Source organism: Pogona vitticeps, chromosome 2 (genome assembly GCF_051106095.1).
Source record: "Pogona vitticeps strain Pit_001003342236 chromosome 2, PviZW2.1, whole genome shotgun sequence".
Taxonomy (NCBI): Eukaryota; Metazoa; Chordata; class Lepidosauria; order Squamata; family Agamidae; genus Pogona; species Pogona vitticeps.
The window spans coordinates 134,473,824-134,495,922 of record NC_135784.1 but is presented as its reverse complement, the minus strand read 5'-3'; the positions used below and the strand labels follow the sequence as shown (position 1 = coordinate 134,495,922).

Sequence of the window (22,099 nt, the reverse complement as noted above, 5' to 3'; positions counted from 1 at the left end):
ATGCCGATGTTCCTGTTTCTTTTGCCCATGGAAACCTTTGAGAGCCTTGGGAATGGGAAGGGTTGACTTTAATAAGAAAAAACAATCACCGGATTGCCCGCTGCCATGTTCACGTCTGCTGGAGGTGATCTGGCAGGGATTTTTGGTGATTAAAGTCTCCCCCTCTTCCAATTCCAAGGCTTCCCCCTTGGCAAAAGGGAGCCCTAGGGAGCCTCAAAGGGAACAGGGAAATAGCAAGCATTTAATTAATTCAAACTTAGTTTTACTGGTCGAAGCTGATGGTGTAATCAGTTTCTGCTGTATAAAGTTGTGTGAACAGGGTATTGGCCATTGTGTTTTATTCTGTAAAATGCCTCAGCATGTTTGGATTCAGGGGTGGGTGGGATGGGGAAGTTAAAAAGAACAAACCATCACTTACAGGAATGACAACTTGGTTGGTAATTTATCTCATAAAGAAATCTATTTTCAAAAGTTGCAGTGCTCCACGTGTTAATGTAGTGCATCTCCATGTTTTGCATGTGTTGTTCTCAGCATGGCTAAGGACCCAAATAAGCACATCTGAGGCTCATCACCTGAGGTTCTGACCACAAGATCATCCAGCCCTTCAGAGCTCTCAGTCACCCACCTAGACACAGGGCTGACTCCAAAGAGCTGGCTGAAATAAAGCAAGAGGTCACCTTCTATCCTTGGGTTGTAGGATCCCCAGTCTTGCACCAGCTTGCCCAGACTTGACTATACAGCTCTGTCACCTCTGGCAAGTTAGTTTGCGCAACAGATTACCAGCTTTTAGAGTGTTTTCTGCAGAACAAGCTTCTCATTTAACTATCTGCCATTAAACTGTACTGTTTGGTCTCTATTCCTTTCACACCTTATTTTTGTTTTCGCAGGATATTCTTTAAATCCCTCATTCTTTCCACAATTAATCTGTTCTTCCTTTTTCTGTCACTCCTTTAACTTACGTGTTCATCTTGCAGAATGTTCGAACCTTACATATAGGGAACAGACATATATTAAGAGCCCAATATTTTTAGCCTTAATAATATATATATCTTGTTTACCCACTTGGCCACTATAAAACAGACAGGTGTCTTAACTTTATCCTGATACAATGAAAAAGAATTTTGCAGAAGACAGAATACATTTCTAGCCCCAATAACAGGTTTTAGGCAACAATAAATTACAGAAAGACTCATTTATGGATTCTGATTTAATTTCCAGCTCAAAGGAATGGCAAAACTAAGAAATACTTAGTGTATTGGGAGTTGCTGTTCAAGTATTTATACCAAATATTACACACCTTTATGTGCAGCTTGGGTTTAGGAGTAGTATATTTGAATAATAACAATAACTATATGCTATCTTAGTGCTTTAGGTATCTGCCTACGGAGTCCAAGATGGGGAGTTTGATTCTCCACTGTGACTCCTCAGAGAAGAGCCAGCCTGTGTGGCCTTGGGCGAGCTGCACAGTCCAAGGGTGCTTTCAGAAGTAGGGAAGGGTAAACCACTTCTGAGTATTGTTTACTTGGAAAACCCTGAAAAGTCAGAATCATAAGTCAGAATGGACCTGACAGCACATTATTATTATATTCCTGCTCAGCAATGGAAACTCATTGAAAGTGTGGAATAGATAAAATCACTCCTTAAATATTTTACTTACCTTGAAAACCGTACTATGGTCACTAGAAGTCAGTTCCAACTTGATGGCAGATAACAAGAACAAATATTTTAATAGTAACAATACAGTGGTGCCCCGTTCGACGACGATAATGCGTTCCAGCAAAATCGCTGTAGACCGAAATCGTCGTCAAACAAGAAAAAAGGGGAAAAAAGGAATGCATTGAAAACCGGTCAATGGGTTCCAATGGGGGAAATACCTGATCGTCCTGCGGAGATCCTCCATAGGGCAGCCATTTTCCGATGCATGTAAAACGAAAATAGGTCAGCAAAACAGCGGGGAGCCATTTTGCGAACCACCAATCAGCTGTTTTTAGATCGTCGTTAAGCGAAAAATCGGTTCCTGAAACAGGGAACTGACTGTCGTGAAGTCAAAAAACCCCATTGAATCATTGTTTTGCAATTGTTAAGCGATTTCCTCATCAAGCAGGGTAATCGTCAAGCGGGGCACCACTGTAATTACATGCCATCAAGTTGATTGTAACTTACAGTGGCCTCTTTTGGAGTTTCCTAGGTATACAGTACTCAGAAGTTGTTTACCGTATACATTTACCTTATCATGCAAACATTCTTTCAAACATTTTTTATCAGATATTGAAATTCAGATTTCTATTATCAGATATGAATATTATGCCTAAATGATCTAGTGAACTTGCTCATTTACCATATTCTACTAGCCCATTTTCAGGATCTATCACTTCACTGCCATCAAACTATTCATGACAGGATTTAAAAGCCACATCAGACAGTTCAACAAATTCCAGTAAATTCTAAACAAAAAACAATGCTACCTAACTTTATCATTTGGGGCAGCCATCAACGGAAAAGAATAAATATATTTACTTGCTTTATATGAGTCTGTTGCACTTTAGCATATTTTTAAAATTATGCATGAATTTGGAATAAAATACCTTACCACAGACCATTAAGGCACAGTCTCAAAGCACTTGTGAAATCAGCAGGCAAAACTGGATGAAAACTGAGGTGTAGTAGAACCACCCTAAAAATGATCCATCAAAAGTGTGCTAGACTGAGCACAGCAGTGATTATGAGTGCTATTGTAGTTGTGTCCTTCTTGAAGTAAGGGGGCGGATAGTAAGAAATAACATGGCTGCAGTCAGTTGTGTCCACTCTCTCCAGGGAATGAACACTACTGGAAACAATGGGAAGGGATTTACTTCTGGACAGACATTTTGCTTGGATAATTCTTCATAATCAAGCACTGCATTGACCATGTGTGTCTAAATATCGTATTCCCTCTAAATATATGTTCCTCAGTTTCATGCAGCTTTTGGCTGCAACTTTAAGTTTCTGCATTGCCATACAACGTGTTCACTGAAACATAACACATGGGTTTAACTTAACACAACCTCTCTTCCCCAACACTGTCAAATCCTAAGCCAAAGTTTCATACTAACCTTGTACTATTATGTGCATACTAATTTTGCACTATTACTTGCTAATGTTTAGCTCTCCAACCATGATTTAAAACTTGAGTTAACTCAAGGTAGCTTGAGCTAGAGGGGAAGGGGGCATTAGTGGATATAAAATACCGTCCATATCCAAATAAACAAAATTCATGACTTGCCTGCCAGTCTGAGACCCACCCTTGCAATGATAAAACAGTTCTGAAAGCCCTGTTTATTAACCATTAAAAATAATCTACCATTTCTGATGAATGATTTGTCCTGAAACAGTGCTGCAGGGCAGGTTCCCACTGCTCAACAGCAGACTCTTGACTGCATGCAGCTGTTTTTGGCCCCAATGCTGACGGCTTCATGGATAACAACTGCTTTGCTGACCACAACTGAAGTGGGCCCGGGGCCCAACAGGGTGTTGTGGAACCACTAGCAAGATGACATTCAGCACAAGTGTTGAGGAAGAGAAGAAGCAACCCAGATGTTCCACAAACACCTGGCCTATAACTGTCAAGTGCATAGCCTAGTCTTCCAAAGTATTTCTGATCCACTTAGTTTTACCATAAAATAAGGGGGTTGAGAACTCATTAATATTTTGTATGTGGCAGAACAGTTTCTGCTACAATATGTCCACGTTAATTTTACTCTCCCTGTAGAAGTCTACCTCCAGCCACTGCAAAGGTGACTTTCAACTTTCCATAAAAGCAGCATCAAAATGGAAGATCAAGAGTTTACGACCATAAACTCAGAAGGCAGGAGTAAGTCTTTATTGTTTTCATATTTCTTTTCTGTCTGACTAATACGATTTGTGCCACAGCATGTTCAACAAAGAAAGTTTTAACAATTTGTGATAGTAAGCAAAGACAAAAGCAATGGGAATGGAATGTGCCCAGCTGCTTACAGGCCTGGGGAGAAAGGAAGCTTGAGTTGCACCTTGAGGAGGAAAACAGTTTTCAGATTCAATGCAGGAAGAGGAGTGGAGAGACTGAAGGAAAGAATAATCAACAAAACACTAATGGGCATATGCCAGAAAGAAAACTGGGCCACAGTTATTGACACCGATCTCTTTTTTCCATTCAGCCTTCAATATTTGTTAACCATACTTCACATCCATTTGAAATGTTATCACGTGATAAATTTAAAAATATTCTGTTCCTCCATTTTTCTTTCACAATAATTTTCTTTTAAAAAAATTGCCTCCCAAAGAGATCAGAAAGGCCTTTTCATATATCTATCTATCTTTTAAAACATACCTGGCACCATTTATTTTACTCAAAGAAGATTGATATAATCAATTGATATAATTAAACCAGATTTTTCTGAATCCCAGAACAGCAATTATCTGCACCCTGCTACACCAATGTTATGAAATAATCCAGTTTTAACACTGTTTCCAACAATACCAAGAAGAAACAGAACAGAACTGGAGTATAGTGTGATAAAATATGAATAGTAAAATATAGCTAAGCACTGCCTGATCCAACTAATATTTCAATTAACTAGATTAAACCTTTATTAATATAGCTCAAGAAAAAGTCCCATGTACAATTTAGGTTCACAAATATTTAGAACAATTGTACCTATACATTTTTTTAAAAAATGATATTGACATGAAGATACTTGGATTTCCACAACATAGTTAAATGCCTTCTCACATAAAACGTGCTCTTGAATGCATGGCTAAGATCTTTATTGCTTAAGATTCCAGTGGCTCTGTCTGATTCTTTGCGGCTTCACCAAACTAACCTAATGTAATATGCTGGAAAGGATGAAAGACATAAATAAGCAACAGAACACCCCCTTAAATTTACCAGTTTCAGATGCGTCAAAGAGGGGAAATGTGAAACTTTTAAAGTGTAAACTGCAAGCAGCTTATTCTCTGTGAATCCAAAGGCTTTTTAGGTTCTCAGGGACACCCTCTGGGGACTATTCCTGTGTTAAGAAAAGTAGTGTCTCAAGGAGAAAAGAATATACTATAGACTGTAAAGCAGCCTTACACATTTCAATCACCATCTATCAACCTTGACCTTTAATCCAAGTATTTCTGAGCTCTAAAGTTTTTGAAAGTAAAACACAACAGAAAAAGAAAGACTTTACAAAATTGTTAAGAAGCCAAACATGGCAGGCAGTACAAAGATCTGATCAAATCTGGGTTTTCCCACAGTCTGCTTAGGCAATCAAAGCCTGGCTAAATAACTATTTGTGCCTTTGGTTTCCTTCTGCTCTGTACTGTCCAGAGGACTGAGCTAGCTTTTCAAAAATTAAGTTTACAATGTCAGCCATCAAATGAAATAAAGAATATATCTAGCCCATACAAAGTGGATAGTATTCCTGCCTGAGCCACTGAAGAGAAGTAGTCTGAGACTCCAGGTCTTTCCTTCAGTTTAAGATGTTGTTGGAGACTGACCACATTCTGCAGAGTGAAACATTTCAAATAAATGAGGTGTAGAGAGAGAGAAAGACAGAATACTGGGAAACTATTAAAACCTTCCATGTAGATTTTAAACAAAAGTAGTCGATGCCTGAACCTGCTGGAGCTTTCCTCGAGTACAGGAAGAGAAGGCCCTGTTAACTCCGAAATCCAAAGATGCCCTTGATGTATCCTGTGAGACCACTCTTGGTTTTCTGCTCCACTTTGTCTTCCAGTGGCGGCAGAGTGACATGGTTGAGAGCCAGATCAAAGAACAAAGGCTTGCACGGTATTGGCTGGAATTCTGGAGGGAAATGCACCAGACGGGCTTGCTTGCTCACAAGAGAAGGATCCAGACAGAAAATCTCAAAGTGTTCCGAAAGTGGCTGGATAGAAAAAGGAAACAAAATCCAAGATTCAACTAAATAACACAAAATTGGCTAGCTGGTAAAGTCTAGCATGATGTGAGACATCATTATGTATAGTAAGCAAACATCTTGTGTGCCTATACATCACCCTTCCACACCAGCTCTGCTTTCAGATGAACTGCTATGAAACCCTTAAAAAAACTCTACCAACAAGGTTCCCTCTAAGCTGTGTGGGTGCCCGAGCACGCATGACTCTGCCACCCTCCACGCAGCGTTCCTCTTCCGTGCACCCACAGCGAATGTTTCCAGCTGCTTTGGTTCCAAGAGTCACACACACATAGGGCAGAGCCCCGTCCAGCTGGGCTGAAAATCAGACAGAACATTGCCTACCAACCAACCAATGCTGGAGAGAACATTGTCTCCTTGTGCACAATAAAATAAACCAAACTATAAAAATCCTCTAGCATCTATGCATATTAAGAGAAAGTTGACACCTTCTCACAAATGAACAGTTGTCGATGAAATTTTACAAAACTGGTTTGAGTTCAGATTTCTTGGTAAGGAAGGTATTTTGTCTCCAAACAGCACCTGAGCAGCTAAGACGTCTTCCCTAAAATTACCTTTCATACCAAATGCCTAACAGAAAGTCTTCATGATCATACTCCTATGAACTGAGATCTCTAATTCCTAGAGAAAACTTGGAATCTTTTCCTAAACATCCTTCTATTCGTTGTTGTTGGGAAAGCCAATATGAAAAGTAAAGCAGTGCAACAGAAGTAGGAGGTTCTGGAGATATATGTGACAACATGCCCTCCTTCTGTATCTCCACTGCTCCAGAGTTCGATTTCTTTTGCTTTCCCACCCTGATTCATTCATGTCCTAATCTGCAAAGATCTTTCATACAATGAAACTAAGAAACTAAGCATTTGTCTGATCGCATAAAGTAAAAACATGCATTTTGCAGATCATCCTGAAATTGTTTTCCATTTCACAATGTATCAAAACTGACTCACTTTGCCATCTTTGACCTGGGATGGAGACTCAGTTTCATGGCTGTCACCTGCGTCTGGAAGAGTAAGAGCAAAATTTTAAGGATATGCAGTTGCTAACAATACAACTACCTCACTAGAACCAGAGGAATGTAAAAGCTGATGCTGCAGAATTCAGTGAGTTTATGAATGAATTCCAAAATATTAAAATATGTTATGAAGTGGTCTATGTTCCAGCCTTTCCCTTTAAAAGGAAGAATAATAAGACAGCAATGTTGATTTTTAATTCTCTCTCTCTCTCTCTCTCTCTCTCTCTCTCTCTTCTTCTGAGTTACACACATGGATGCCTTTTATTGCTGTTGTTATTGCTATATGGCATGGAAACTTACTGATGGGTAGTAATCATAAACCACTCCTTGAACATCTGACATACCTTAAAAACCTGACGAGATTTGCCGTAAGTTGAAAGCAACCGGATAGCACATAATAATAGGAGTGAATACAATTTACTGTCCATCACAGTTTAAGTTTCTGTTGCTGTTTTTTAAAACCATCAAAATACTGTAAGACACTAGGCCAGTAGTACCAAAATGCACTGTAACTAGTGAGGCCACATACATCCTATAACTAGAAAACCAATTAAAAACAGATGGTCACACCACAAAAGGCAGTTACCCCTTATTACTTTACAATTGTAATGTTGCTCACTTAAGCCTTACTTGCTGCACAAAAGTGATGATAACAAGGAACGCATTATTTGTAACCTGTTACTTCCAAGCTCTGATCATTGAGCATCATGTTACATTGAATTGGAAGATGAATACCTTCCCAGAGCTTACAATTTAAAATTTGATGCAAGGGAGGAAGCAGCAAGAATGTGCACTCACTTCTCTTACACCTACTCACTAAGAGATGAGGAATATAAGGTTCTGTCAAAGACTCCTATAACAGTACATATTGAACGAAGAGGATGGGAGCAGCAAGGGGAAAAGGAGAGTCATCTGAGCTAGTGGGAGACTGGAGTAACTGTGGAATGGTGACGCTGGAAGAGTAAAGACTGCAGGCAGTGATACATTGAAAGATGACAAATATGGCTTGGCAAAGCTCTGGATGCCTTTCCAAGTAAGGAGTGGACACAAAACCAGTGTGGATACTGAAGAAAAGGTATCTTATCAGAGATATAGATGATTTTGGTGGCAGACCTCTGGACAGGGTGAAGGGAACTGCACTGCAACAGCAAAAGAGTGAAGAAGGCTGTAGCCCTCAAGGCAACAACCAAGCCCTGCATCAGCATTCCGGCTGAGTGAACAGAAGGGAGAGGCTTTATTTTCACAAGACCTACGCTTCGTCTCACATTCGGTCTACTAGTCACGTTGCTTTGCCCTTTACTTTAAAGGGAAACACAACTTAAGTTGGTGAGGGGCAGCATATGGAGAACAAAGGAGTAAAAATGCAACGCAGAACTCAACAGATGTCAGACGTGCGCTGTCTCTTTCAAGAAAACAAAAGACTGCCTAGATTTGTCGTTACTATACTACAGTTTACTGGCTAAAGGCTTATCTACATTACTGATTAACCCCACGACATACACAGGGTTGTTTTTTTTGCTCTGTTTCAGTCATGCAACTTCATGTGTTATATGAATTGCTGTCTGTGTTTCTTTGCGTTCCAACCTGGTAGGCAGCTGACAAGAGCAGTCCCTGTGTGAGGTTGTGTCTCTTTCTGGGTCTCTTCCCCCCACAAAAGAGCATGAGAGAGACAGGTCAGTAAAAAAAAAATCCTTGCCTCTCATGTCAGCTTTTACAGTAGGAATGGGGTGAGTCCTCAGTTGTATTTTGGTTGGGATGTGCTTCTCCTCCCCCTATTTTCTCTCTCTCTAGTCCTTTCCCTTTATTACCCCTTCAGTCTCTCTCTCTCTCTCTCTCTCTCTCTCTCTCACACACACACACACACACATACAGACAAACACAAACTCCTCCTGCCTGGGGACCTTGGGGAAAGCACTTCACATCCCTTTCCCTCCCCCTCCTTTGCTTCCAGGGGTGGAGGATTCTTGGCAGCTGGAGTTGCAAAGGGGATGAGGTTCCACCCCTTCTCTCCGCCTCCCTAAGAGTAGCAAAAGCATTCTTAAAGGGACAGAAGCAACCAAGCTTTCTACAAACAGCTTTGCAAGCAGAAATTGCCCCATCCATCCTTCTTGCCACCTCTCTCACGGCCTCTGCTGGTTCCCAAAAGGCACAATTTGCAGCAACAAGAGGGGTATACATGTGCAGAAATGAATTAAATAAACCGAGTTCTACATGCATGCTATTTTAAGCAACCCTCTAGCAGAACAGTAGTTTAGGTAACTTTCCAATGATAAAACATGCTTCCCTAGCAAAGTGATCAGGGCTTGCGTTTATGTCATGTAGACAACTTTTAAAAAAAGGCTTTTTAAAAAGCAGAAGGCAAATAGCATTAACATTCAGTTGTTCCTGGAAAGCAAATAACAAGTTGCCACTGGCTTTCTTGGGGGTATGCCTGCCTGCTGGCTTGGCACATGCTTAAAAATCCCACCAGGGATTCGTTAATTGCCAGCTACCTGTGCCTGAATATCACACTATTTGCCTTCCCCATACATAAGAAAGCAACAGGATTTCAGCTACCATGAACTAGTCATCAATTAGAGATACTTATGCTGTGAAAATGGGACAGGGGCCAAAAGATGGCTGTTTTCACAGAAATCATAGAAAAGTTAAGTTGGAAGGGGCCTACAATTCCAACCCCCTGCTTCAAGTGATGGATGCTGGTGGTGAGGGACCCCACAAAGTCATTGTCTCCTTTCAGTTTCATTTGATGCAGATGTTGTCTCTAGCGTTTTTTGGCAACACCCTGGCTCCCTATTACTATGAACACCAAGAGCACTGTACAAAACCTCGAAAGTGTCACAGGATGTGTCATGTGCGGTGCCATCCTAGTCCTGAAACACAGACTAAATGAGGCCTTCACTCACCTAATATGGCAGCTGCTTGCAAGGAGTATTTCTCTGCATTGACCTGGGTGATCAGTTCTTGAACATCAGGCAGTTCCTATTATAATATGAAACCAATCCTATTAGAAATATCTTCCACATCTCAAAGCTCTTAGCAATTTTAATCAATGTTCTGATCTCTGGCAGGATCAATCAGAACACACTTGCCATAGCCAAAAACCAAGTTATGGATAACTGAGCATGTAACAAATACACTTTTTGGTTGTCACTGTAACTCGCCCCGCTGCATCTGACTCCAACTAAATTCAGTATTTTCATGAGGAAGCATGAGGAAATTCTCTCAAATCCACAACTTAAAACTTGTGTTCCATTGAATGGACTAATCTTTTGAAGTACTGGATAGATCTCCTCGTTAAAACAATTTGTATACAGAGTCAAATTCCTTTAAAAGCTAAAGGGGATATGGGGAAATCAGCACCTATTCCCACCTTTGGTCATCTTGTCCAGCTGTTACCAGATTTTGTTATGAGTGCATAGAGAAACTGGAACAATAACAAACCAGAACTCTAATGTTAGTTTCTCTTAGTACTAGTCAAGCTGTATTACATAAAGATCTAATTTGTCTTTTTGTTAACTGCAGCAAGATTGGGAATTGCTACAGGTGGATATATTGGAGATAATGAAAAGGTAGAGATATCACACCATTCATATGTCAATAGCTGTGTAGTATAAAAGTGTTTGGGATGTGACACTTGCAGAGAAACCAATTTACCAACTCAAGTTAACCGAGGATTAGTCAAACACAAATGCTTTTGGTATGGTTCATACAGAACAAACATCCTTCACTACTATTGCATAAGACTACAGTGGACCCTCTACTTAAGGAATTAATTCGTATTGGAATGGTGGCTGCAAGTCGAAAAGTCTGCAAGTCGAATCTCCATTGACCTACAATGCACTGAAAACCGATTAATCCCATAACCAGTGGTTTTTATTCTATTTTTATTCCATTTTGTTTTTTTTCTGGTCTATAAGTCGATTCTCTGGCTGCAAGTCGAATCTAAATTTTGCAGTCAGAGAAGTCTGTAACTCGAAAAGTCTGTAAGTCGAGCCGTCTGTAAGTCGAGGGTCCACTGTATGTGGAATATTCTACTCTGAACAGTGTGTTCTTAAGTTCTTGAATAGTTTTTGATTTATTGTGAATGGAACATCACTCATCTCTTTCTTTGCATCTACCAGATTTCTGAAATTTCCTATGCTTTTTCTGTTGCAACCTACTGGCCAGAACATCCTATTGGATTTGTGTAATATAAATCCAAAACTGCAAAACTTGTGTGCATGATCATTCTAGCTGTCTGTCATGCACCTGGACAGATATAGGTCACACACTTGATTATGTACCCAGGCCCACAACAGATTACTAGAAACCTGTAAAAAAACAGATGCACAATTCCCCTTATATATAGAATTGCACAGTAAGATTCTTGCAATTGGTTTTATTATTTTCATTTTCATGCTGCTGTTCTTTTACTAAGTTTGAGAAGACAAACAGAACAAAACAAAATGATGCCAGAAGTCTTTCCTGTTCTTGTTGCACTAGCAGGACCACCCCTCTGAAAAAGGTCTACAAAGCAACCCTCTGGATACAGAATTATCCCACTGTTAGACTAAAATGTATATACTTAAGCCTTAGCTTACATACCTTCTGCCTTCCCAGAGTTCTCCCTAAGACAAAGTTCCACCACATCAAATGTGAATTTTTTCATACCTTTAAGTTGTTTTTATAAGTTCCAATCTGGGCCTGGACCTCACTGGCATATTTCAGAACTCGATCATATAAAACAAGGGCTTCACTCCACTTTTTCACCAGAACATATGACTGTGCAATGAAAAAACACCTAGTGGAATGAGAAGACAACACAGAAGGGTAGGTTCACAGAGGAGTTCAATCAGCCAACAGCAGAATAAACAGCGCCTAACACAAATGCAAGTTCCTTGGAACCCCTCCTTTTCCTCTACTAAGGAATGAAGTGGTCACGTTGCCCTAAAATGACTGAGCGGATGGTAGAATTATAATAAGGGAAGCCACTGGAATCTTTCCTGCAACAGCGGGATCACTAACCAATTCCTTTTCTGATTCTTCTAAACTGTCCTGCAATTCACTGTCCCGCTGGCATAAATCCAGAGGTGCCCCTTTGCCACTCTTGGAAAAACTGCTTTTGTCTTAGCAGCACAACAGGGCATGAGAAAAGGGATTCCAAATCTAGAGTTCTTCCATCTGCATACATTTATAGACAGGAATTTTTATGGCCCTCTAGAGTCTTATACACTAGTGCTCGTCTCCTGTATTTAGCTTTCACATACAGTACTGCTAATGAAATCTCCAACATGCTGAAGTGCCACTGGAAGAAGCCTCTCCCTAGCACATATACAAAGGTTAGTGGAGCAGCACTAATACACTTTTTCTTTCCACCGACAGCTTCTTGGAGCCAAACAACTATTTTGAAATGTTGGCTATGAGAGGAAAATCCTTCAGCTTAATCCCCATCTAATTAAGTAAATTTAGTTACCTGTATGCTTTATATACCAGTGTCTTTATTCCTATCTCCTTCAGGTAGTTTTTATCTTCTTCTAGGCCAGGAAGTTGAGACAACTCTGCCAGATTCTTCAGTGATGAAACCAACAATTAACAGGAAAAAAAGAGGGGGGATTTGCATGTAAATTGACTTCTCAATTAGGAATAAACTAAAGTAGATTTGACTAGAATTAATTTCATGTACAGTATTATGACAGTTGAACGGACAGTTCAATGGATTTAAAAGGGGAAAACAAAAAATCACCAAAAATTAACAAAGACTCAGAACAAAACCAAATTAAGTTTGCACATGTTTCACAAGGTGCACTACCGAATCCAAGCATTTAAAACAGGTTTCAAACATTTTAAGACACTTAAAAATGAGCGAAAATAGACATTGGAAAGCCATTCAAAAGCATTGAAGCCGGCTTCAGTGTTTTTGAATGGCTTTCCCTTGGGGGAAACATTGTTTCACTTAGTGATGTTTGTTATGGGGATTTTCGCTTAAGGATGGCAATCCGTTCCCACTGGAACGGATTAACCGGTTTTCAATGCATTCCTATGGGAAATGGTGTTTCGCTTAACGATGTTTTCCCATAGCGATGGTTTTTTTGGAACCAATTAAAATCGTTAAGCGAGGCACCACTGTATATTACTAGAACTGGACACTAGAGGAAGCAGGAGACTATCCACTATCCTCTCTCTCGGGTTTACTATACCCACTTTTCAGCATCTGCTGGTGGGGTAGGGGGAGCATGAAACTGCTCCCCTGTGGGTACTGCAGTCCGACTGTATCGCTTATTCACAGGATGCCCTGCTGGGACAGATGGGAGATATCCTCCTCTACAGTCAGAACCATGAACATACCAAGACTGCACTTTATATCATGATGAAACAGACTGGAAGACGGTTCAATTTTAAACCAGACATCTGAACTCATCATGATTCCACATTGTTACACAGAAGATCTCAGCAGATTGTGAACTCAGAGAATTGGAGACATCTGTGTCTCCCCTGTCATGGCTATTACCTGTAGGATGATGTCATAAAGGCGTATCAAGTCCTGAGGCCGAGGTGTGCGCTTGCCATCATCCTCTGGTGGCTGCTGCTGCTGCAGCAGTGCCTTTTGCAAAGCCTTTGCCATGCTCTCATTGCGCTTGATTGCCGTAGACAGCTTGATGTAAGTCAGGTAACTGGGAAACATGATTGAAAGAGTTCAATTTGTCAACGTTCATTTCAAAAGCACCTGAATCCACCATAAACAGCTAGTGGACTAGGAAAGTGAGAGAATTAGGTGGTCAGGTTTTCCTGGAATATGTGTATAAGAACATGACTATTAAGTGCCTTGTGTCTAAATCACATCAAGACATTTCTGGTCTCTGAAGGACTCTTACCTGTGCAAATATTGAATATTAGTGACTTTCCCAGAATCCACTTCCAAAGAATGATCGCGCTGCTTCTGTAAGGAAAAGAACAAAGCTGCACTGTGTTCACTTAAGGAAGGAAAACACAAATAGATCAAAATTGCAAAGGAGCTGAGAAGAAACAACACAGCGTAAGGTATTTTCTTTATGCACTCAGTTACGTGGTGATCCACAATACTCTGGGCTCACCTGATCTGGTTTCAACTCCTCACGAACAGCTTGTATGGCATCTCGACACTCGCTCAGTAAGGACTCAAACAAACGTTCCTTTGTTTCTTCTTCTTCAGCCTAAATATAAAAGCAGCAGAGAAATATTTACAATCCCTTGAGCTACAGTTACTTTTTCCTAAAATCAAAAAGAGATTTTAAAAAAATACATTAACAACTGTCAACCAGGAAAAAGCAGGCTGACTGTACTTGCAAAGCACTACAAAGAGAAGAAGAATGCAACAATTCCTACTGATTCATTTGTAAACAACTATTACTATCACTTAAATGGATCACTGAAAAGCTGTCTACTTGCTAGTTGGGAAAATGGATAATTTTGAAAGTAAGATTGTTTTTTTAAAAAAAACATTTTATTAGCTTTTCACTCTATCTACATTTGATTTGTGCTTATCAAACATCGTGTTACATGATTTGCTTACAATTATTTGATTTTTACACTTCAGTGTCTTCCCAGTTGTCCCCCCAAATTCCAGACATCTTTCAAACATTCAAATCATTCATGTACGTATTTTAGTATATAATATGGCTACTATCATAATATTACTTTCATAGTGTACACTATTCTCAAGATCTTCTAATAACATTCTTAATAAAAGTAGTTCCAGATCCATTCCCCAACCTTACATCTAGTTTCATTTACCTAAAATGAAAACCCACAATATTACATCTTTACCCTGGTTAGAGCTCCCTTATTTCAATTTAATTCTCCTTTTTAATATAAAGGATATGCTCTTTTACAATTCCCGAAGTTAAATACATACATGTTTTTCAACATAAAGGGCCCTCTTCCTATTTTTCCTTTTTCATCTTTCTACGTAATTCCCTCTCTTATTTCTCTTTCTTCACTTTTTATTTCTGTCTCCCTAAGCATTCTGCCATCTTTCATGCCCTCTGAAACCATTTTGTGCATCTGATTCATCTCCACTAGATCTTTATGCATTTGGTCTATCTTCAATAGATCTTCCAGGCTTTTAAAAATTATTTTTGCTGATTTTCTCCCCTTGTCTTCCCTTGATACTCTTCTCAGATCCAAGATTGAAGTTGTTTCTCTTAGGTTTTCCCCATTAATTTCCTCCAGCTCCTCTTTTAATTGGCATACATCATCCGGCACACTCTCATTTCCTTCTTCGTTATTCCCTGTCTCTTGTTGACTATAATTCTTCAGATGTTCATTGAATACAGTGGTGCCTCACTTAACGATTGCTTCGTTTAACGAAAAATTCGCTTAGCGATGGCTTTTGTCGGAGCGATCTTGCGCTCCGTTTAACGATTTTCCCTATGGACCATTTTTGCTTAGTGATTTTGGGAACCATGTTTCGCTTAACGTTTTTGGTTTTATGTCCCCCGTTTTGCTTAACGTTTTTTCTGACAGCCCCGTTTTTTGCTATTTTTAAAATATTCTAAAATGTTTAAAAATGTTTAAAATGCTTGGAATCGTTAATGTACCTAATAAAACCTTCATTAAATTAATTTGGCTTTGTTGTGAGCCTTTTTAAATTTTTTGCGAATTTTTTTTTCACCACTGAAATGCATTGAATAGGTTTCAATGCATTTCAATTGGGGAACCGCGTTTCGCTTAAAGATGTTTCCTATGGCGATTTTCGCTTAAGGACGGCAATCCGTTTCTATTGGAACAGATTATCCGGTTTTCAATGCATTTCTATGGGAAAACGCGTTTCGCTTAACGATGTTTTCCCATAGCGATTTTTTTTGAACCAATTAAAATCGATAAGCGAGGCACCACTGTAATTTTGCCTCTTGGTAGTGGGATCTCACTATTTCTAGTATTGTTTGAAGGGTAGATTTTGTTTCATCCCAAAATGGTCCTTTTTGTGCCATTCTGTTCCAGCTGCCCAAGAGCTTAAACTAAGATTCAAAGCCCCCAAGTCTCACAGTCCAGTTCGATGATTGTATCTGTGTCCTAATTGACCCCTGGCAAATTGATGCCACCTAAACAGATATTCCAAGTTTCCAGAGTAAGTTACTGCATTTCTGCATTGGCCAAAACTGAAATTCCAAGTCCCTGGAGTTGATTCCAAAAAGTTCACTTTGGCCGAAAATACTAATTCCCAAAGTACAGTTTTAAAAGATCCACTTTAGGGTTAATTTGTCTGTGTTCCAGCCAGGCATGAAAAAATAAAAAATAAAGCTTTAAACAGCAGTAGAGTACTCAAGGTCACTGTTCTGGGCATTAGGCCAAAAGTCTTCAAGGAGTCAAAACATAAGATAAGTCCAGACTTAACTAGTACAGTGGTGCCTCGCTTAACGATTACCTCGTTGAACGATGAAACCGCCTGACAAAATTGCGATCGCAAAACGATGTTTAGATAGGGAAATTTCGCTTGATGATGATCGGTTCCCTGCTTCGGGAACCAATTTTTCACTAGATGACAATTTTTAAACAGCTGATCGGCGGCTCTAAAATGGCTCCCCGCTGTGTTTTAGGGTGGATTCCTCGCTTTATAAGCACCGAAAATGGCCACCCTACGGAGGATCTTCACCGGTCACTGAGGCATTTAGCCCATTGGAACGCACTGAACCGGTTTCAATGCATTTCAATGGGCTTTTTCGTTTCGCTTGACGAGGATTTCGCTTAACAGCGATTTCAACGGAACGAATTATCCTCGTCAAGCGAGGCACCACTGTAATAACTTACGAGAAAATTTCTTTATAATGCCAAATTATAATATTCTTAGAATATATTTTAAATGTATTTAAATGAGTAATTAATGTCCCATAAATCTTTAAATTATTTTCTTTGCATGAACTATCCCTCTCTCAAGATTTTCTGCCGCTCTATGATTGATGAGATTGATAGAAGGTTCTTTTTTTTTTGTACATAGGAATTGTCTTCTCTAGGGGTAATCATAAGCAATTAGTTGTAAAAATATATATCACCCGATAATAACACTGATGTTGAATAGCTGATTTTTGCTTCTCTTATTGCTGGCTGCCGACGACTTGCCAGCAAAAAACTGCTTGTTTCTGCCTGTTGGCTGATTAGGGAGTTTCCTGGATCAAACAGGGATTACCGCCGTCCCCCCGTGATCAACAGGCTTTCCCCCAGTTCCCCACCTCCTCGGGGTGGTTTTAACACCCTGGGTGTCCCAAACAGGTCAGAATTCAGCCCAGGGGACAGAGCTCTGTCCTCCTCCTGCTGTCTCGTCTTGGCGTCAAGCCGGTCTCTCTTGACAGTAAGATTCTTTTTCTTCAAAAAAAATTTTTTTTTCAAGACACAGGTGTGATTGGGTTCGGGTTTCACCTCTAGCGATTCCCTCTTTTCCCTTATTACAAAGGAGGATTCAGTTGGTGCTGTCAAAATATTTTTATTTAACTAGAACTAGGGTTCCTCAACAATAACTTCTGTGGGTTCATCTTCACCCAAATACCGGGGGGGGGGGGGGAGGACTTTAACCAACTCTCCTGTTACTTTTATTTCAGTAACTTCTAGAACCAGGCTATTCCATCAAATTTCTCCCAATCTGTAGCTTGGTGCAGGGGTGTAACAGCAGCTCACATGGAGGGTCTCTCCTCTGCTGGAATGGCCTCTCCCATTTCCTCCTTCTTCCAAGGACCTCTTTTCTTGGGGTAAACAGATACCATCCACTCTATCCCTTCAGGCTCAGCTAACTGAACAGTAACCCCCTTCCTTCCTCTCTTTTTTAGCTTCAACGGGGGGCATACTCCTTTGTCTTTTCTCTATCTCTTCTATAGGGAGTTTAATATGAAACATTTTGTGAGTCCATGGATCTTCTACTTCGATCCATACTCAACCTGGTGGTAATGTCTCTACCTCTGCCCTCTCCTCCTCCTCCTCTTTTTCCTCTTCGTTCACCATCCCCTGCTCACTCTCCTTTTATTTCCTCCTCCTATACTGTAGTTCTGCCCCTCCTTCCTTTTCTACTGCTATAAAATTGTCTTCTGCTACTGGTGGTTCTCTTCCTGGCTTCTCATTTCTGCCGGAATCGCCCCCCTCCATAGGTGTTCCCATCCCTGGGTCTTTTCTCTGTACAGGAGAGTCTTCAAATTTACTTCTCCATCCTTCACCACTTAATCTCCTCAGTAAAAGTTTTTGAGGGAAGTATTTTGAGATTACTAGCATCTAATATGCTATCAACCAGTGGTCCCCAACCTTTTCCAACCCACGGACAGTTTGGGGGTACAGGGTCCATGTAGACATGCACTCATGTGCATGTGTGGATGGAGCATGGTGCGCTTGTGGGACACACAGGCATGGTACGCTCACGGGGTGTGGCACCCGTGTATGCATGTGGGTAGGCCGTGCGTGTGTGTGCATGTGGGGGGCTGCATGCAGAGGTGGGTGGGAGATCTGTCTCTGCGGCCCAGTCTTGCCAAGATCATGGACCAGCACCAGGCCACAGACCGTGGGTTGGGGACCCCTGCTATAAATCATTTCATATCCATCTGCAAAGGACAAGGAAGAAGATGGCTTCCCTGTCCACCTCCTTACAGTGACATTGTGCACATATATGACTGGATAAGCATAAAGAACTCTATCATCTCCTTTCCACTTAATGGCCAGAATTCTACTAGCATAACCTGTCACAGTTGATTGACAAGGTGCCAGAGCACATGTTGGCTGTACAACTGGGTGCACGACAAAGCATGTGACCAAGAAATGGCTTGGGACATTTGGTGGTACACAAGACCTTGGCACAGATTCAGCAAAGGTTCTTCTGGCCATGCATGAGCAAGGATGTTGAAGACTATTGCCGCTCATGCCCAGAGTGCCAAGTGACCCAGCCAAAACCTCGGCCTGGGGGAGAGCTGATGCCTATGCCCCTGGTGGACCATCCCTTTGACTTGATTGCCCTGGACATTGTAGGACCGCTGGTTAAATTGGCGGGGGGCACTTATATGTACTAGTGATAATTGATTACACAACCAGGTACCTTTATGCACAACTACAGCTAAGGTATTGGCCAAATAATTAATTGGGGTGTTCTCCAGGGTGGGGTTTCCTTGGGAGGTACTGACCGACCAAGGATCGAACTTTATGAGTTTAACCTTTAAGCAGATGTGGGAACTGTTGGGGATCAGGCCTATGAAGACGTCAGTTTACCACCCACAGGCAAATGGCCTGGTGGAACAATTCAACCATACCTTGAAAGGGATGCTCAGGAAACTAGTCCAAGAGAAACCAAAGCAATGGCATACGTTCCTGGCCCCTTTGATGTTTGCGGTGAGAGAGGTTCCCCAGGCATCGGGACGAGGCAGTAAGATTTTGCATAGATTACCGTAAGGTCAATACTCTGTTCAAGTTTGATGCGTACCCAATGCCGAAAGTGGGGGATTTATTAGACCAGCTAGGGGGCGCCAGATACCTTTCAGCAATAGATCTAACAAAGGGGTACTGGCAGATACCCTTAAGGGAACATGATAAGGAAAAATTGCCTTTTCCACCCGATTGGCCTTTTCCAATTCTCAAAAATGCATGGGGCAGCTGCAATCTTCCAGTGGCTTATGGACCAGGTGTTAACCCCAGTGCACGATTGCACCACGGCGTATACTGATAACATTATCATATACAGTTCCTCATGAGAAGATCATGTAACTCACATGTAGAGTGTTAAGGGAATTGAGGAGAGCAGGATTAACTGCCAACCTCAAGAAATGTAAAATAGCTCTTCCTAAGGTGGAATATTTGGGGTTCACCGTGGGAGGGGTGAAATTCAACCTCAAGAAGGGAAGATCACCAAAATAAACCAATGGTATCGCCCCTGTACCAAAAAGGAGGTGCAGCAATTTCTTGGGCTGGTTGGGTACTGTGACGTGTGCCATGACGTCACCTGCCTGTCTTGGCTAAGGCTGGAGTTTCCTGGCCTATGGCAGGGCAGGAGGTGGGTCTTAAAGGGGTGGAGTTTGTGTATATAAGGGGGGTGTGCAAAGAGGGAAGAGGTTCTTGGGGGAATTAGAGAGTGGGAGAGTGAGAGAGGGCTTGAAGGAAGATCTGTAGACAGGGTTAGATATAGGTTAGGTAACTGAGTAATTGAGTGTTAAGTAACAAAGAACTGTGCAGGGTTAAGGTCTGAGAAATATAGTGTGACAAGTGATTCTTTTACTCAGTGATTTCCTTTTTATTGCTGTAATCAATAAATCATCTTTTTTTTATTTTGAAATCCATACTAAGTCTGAAGTGTCAGGTTTATGTGTGGTTGGTGGCAGCGAAGTTGTGTGTGTGTGTGTGTATGAAGGATCGTGACCTGTCATCTCTTGTGGTGACGTAGGAGGAGGTGGCAGTCGCGACAGGTACTATCGACAATTTATGTCGTAGTTCTCCACTTTGGCAGCCCCCTTGACAGACCTTACTCGGAAAAAGTTTGAGAGATGGGTATGATGGGGAGAATCACAAAAGAAAGCATTCCAAACCCTCACGTCTATGTTGTGTCAGCTCCCCACAAGGTTTGCACCGGATTTCAATCTACCCTTCACCCTTTTCATTGGTGCTTCAGATTTGGGTCTGGCGGCTGTACCTGCCAGGTGCATGAAGGTGTGGAATACTCTGTTTTATATCTGAGTCAAAAACTGACCCCAAGAGAAAGAAAATATGCAGTCACTGAAAAGGAGGCTCTAGCAATTTGGTGGGCAACCCATTCCCTGTTGGGGGCTCTGTTTACCTTGATCACAGACCATGCACCATTACAGTGGTTGATGCAGATGAGGGATACCAACCTGAGGTTAACTCGGTACCTGGCCCTTCAACCATTCTCCTTCACAGTGCAATATAGGAAGGGAAGGGACCATGCTAACGTGGATTATTTCTCTCGGCAGGGTCCCTGGCCGAAAAGCGAGGCAGAATGGACAGCCCTCTTGGATGGGGGGGTATGTAAGACTAACGGTGAGAGCAAGATTCCTCTCACAGGAGTGCTGTCCCTCCCACCCTCTGCCGACAAGGAAGTGCAAACGCCACCTATTCTCCCTCCCAGGAAGATAAGCCCACTCGGAACAGACCAGGGGACTGTAGAAAAAAAGTTGAAAGGAATGACTGTTAAAGAAAGTGGGAATGTTTGGCGGGAGTGGAATAACAGCCCCGGATAGAGGCAGGGCTTGTAGATATAAAAAGGGGGGATGGGAACCTGCCTCGTGGTTGGGAGTGGATCTGGTTGGAAGATCCATGGACAGGGAAGGTAGAAAAACTAAGAGTCCCAAAGGAGGAGGCGGAGGCAAGGAGGAGAAGCGAGAGTACCTCTAAACCCTCTTATTGGGGAGAGCAAGAGACAAAGGAGTGGAGGAGAAAGTTAAGGGAAGAGAAGGAGAGGGAAAGGAGAGAAAGATTAGAATGGCGGATGATGGAGCTACAGCGGAGGGGTCCCTCGGAAGACTATGGCCACAGTATTCCCCCTCATGAGTCCAGGTCTGGACAGATGACCGGGATGAAGACACAGTCCCCTTACTGGAAGGGGAGACAGGATAATTATTGAACTTGGAGTTTACACTGGACTGATTGGGACCCTGGAACACTCAGGAGTGCAACCCCTTTAAAGTTCCCATCTAACCAGTTGTTAGAGGGAGGAAATGATTGGAATACCTTTGTTGACACAGGCTATTTGTTAAACAATCCAATAAACGTTACACCAATTTCTAAACCGAAGTCTGTCAATTTATTTGAAGAAAAACTGGAGCCTGAACCCGAACCCTCACACTTGTTCATGATAATTTGCCAGAAAACCTGCACTTTTTATGTGGATATGAATTATTTTTGACCCAAGGTTGACCCTATGCTTAAACCTCTTTTGCATCATCAGTTCACTCCTTAAAAAGAATAAATAAATAAACACTACTTACCTATAGAAATAATTCAGGATCTTGATTACAGTAAAAGTGACAATGTGACAGATTTTCTTTACTTACTTGAGCAATAGCTGCTTCAGTGTCTGCCAGTCCAAGCAGGAAGATCCTCACTTTATCTATCTTCACTGGCACAGTCCTTCCTCTCCATTCCACTTCACTCATAGTAGCTGCCTGCTTTGCTCGAGTTTGAGTGATTAATGTCTGTGAAGTGCCAAAGGTAATTACATACT

At 41.3% G+C, this 22,099-nt stretch overlaps 1 protein-coding gene across 1 annotated transcript in view; it reads right to left on the bottom strand.

Moving 5' to 3' along the window:
* Positions 1-3,837: 3,837 nt before the first annotated feature.
* Positions 3,838-22,099, bottom strand: part of SRP68 (signal recognition particle 68) — a 29,048-nt gene continuing 10,786 nt past the window's right edge. Inside the window, exons 8-16 of the mRNA XM_020813226.3 lie at positions 21,930-22,070; positions 14,019-14,117; positions 13,800-13,864; positions 13,436-13,598; positions 12,401-12,495; positions 11,599-11,728; positions 9,852-9,927; positions 6,884-6,936; positions 3,838-5,888 (exon numbers count right to left, since the gene is read on the bottom strand). Coding sequence (XP_020668885.3) covers positions 5,661-5,888; positions 6,884-6,936; positions 9,852-9,927; positions 11,599-11,728; positions 12,401-12,495; positions 13,436-13,598; positions 13,800-13,864; positions 14,019-14,117; positions 21,930-22,070 — 1,050 coding nt within the window. The 3' untranslated portion in view covers positions 3,838-5,660. The remainder of the gene's footprint in view (positions 5,889-6,883; positions 6,937-9,851; positions 9,928-11,598; positions 11,729-12,400; positions 12,496-13,435; positions 13,599-13,799; positions 13,865-14,018; positions 14,118-21,929; positions 22,071-22,099) is intronic.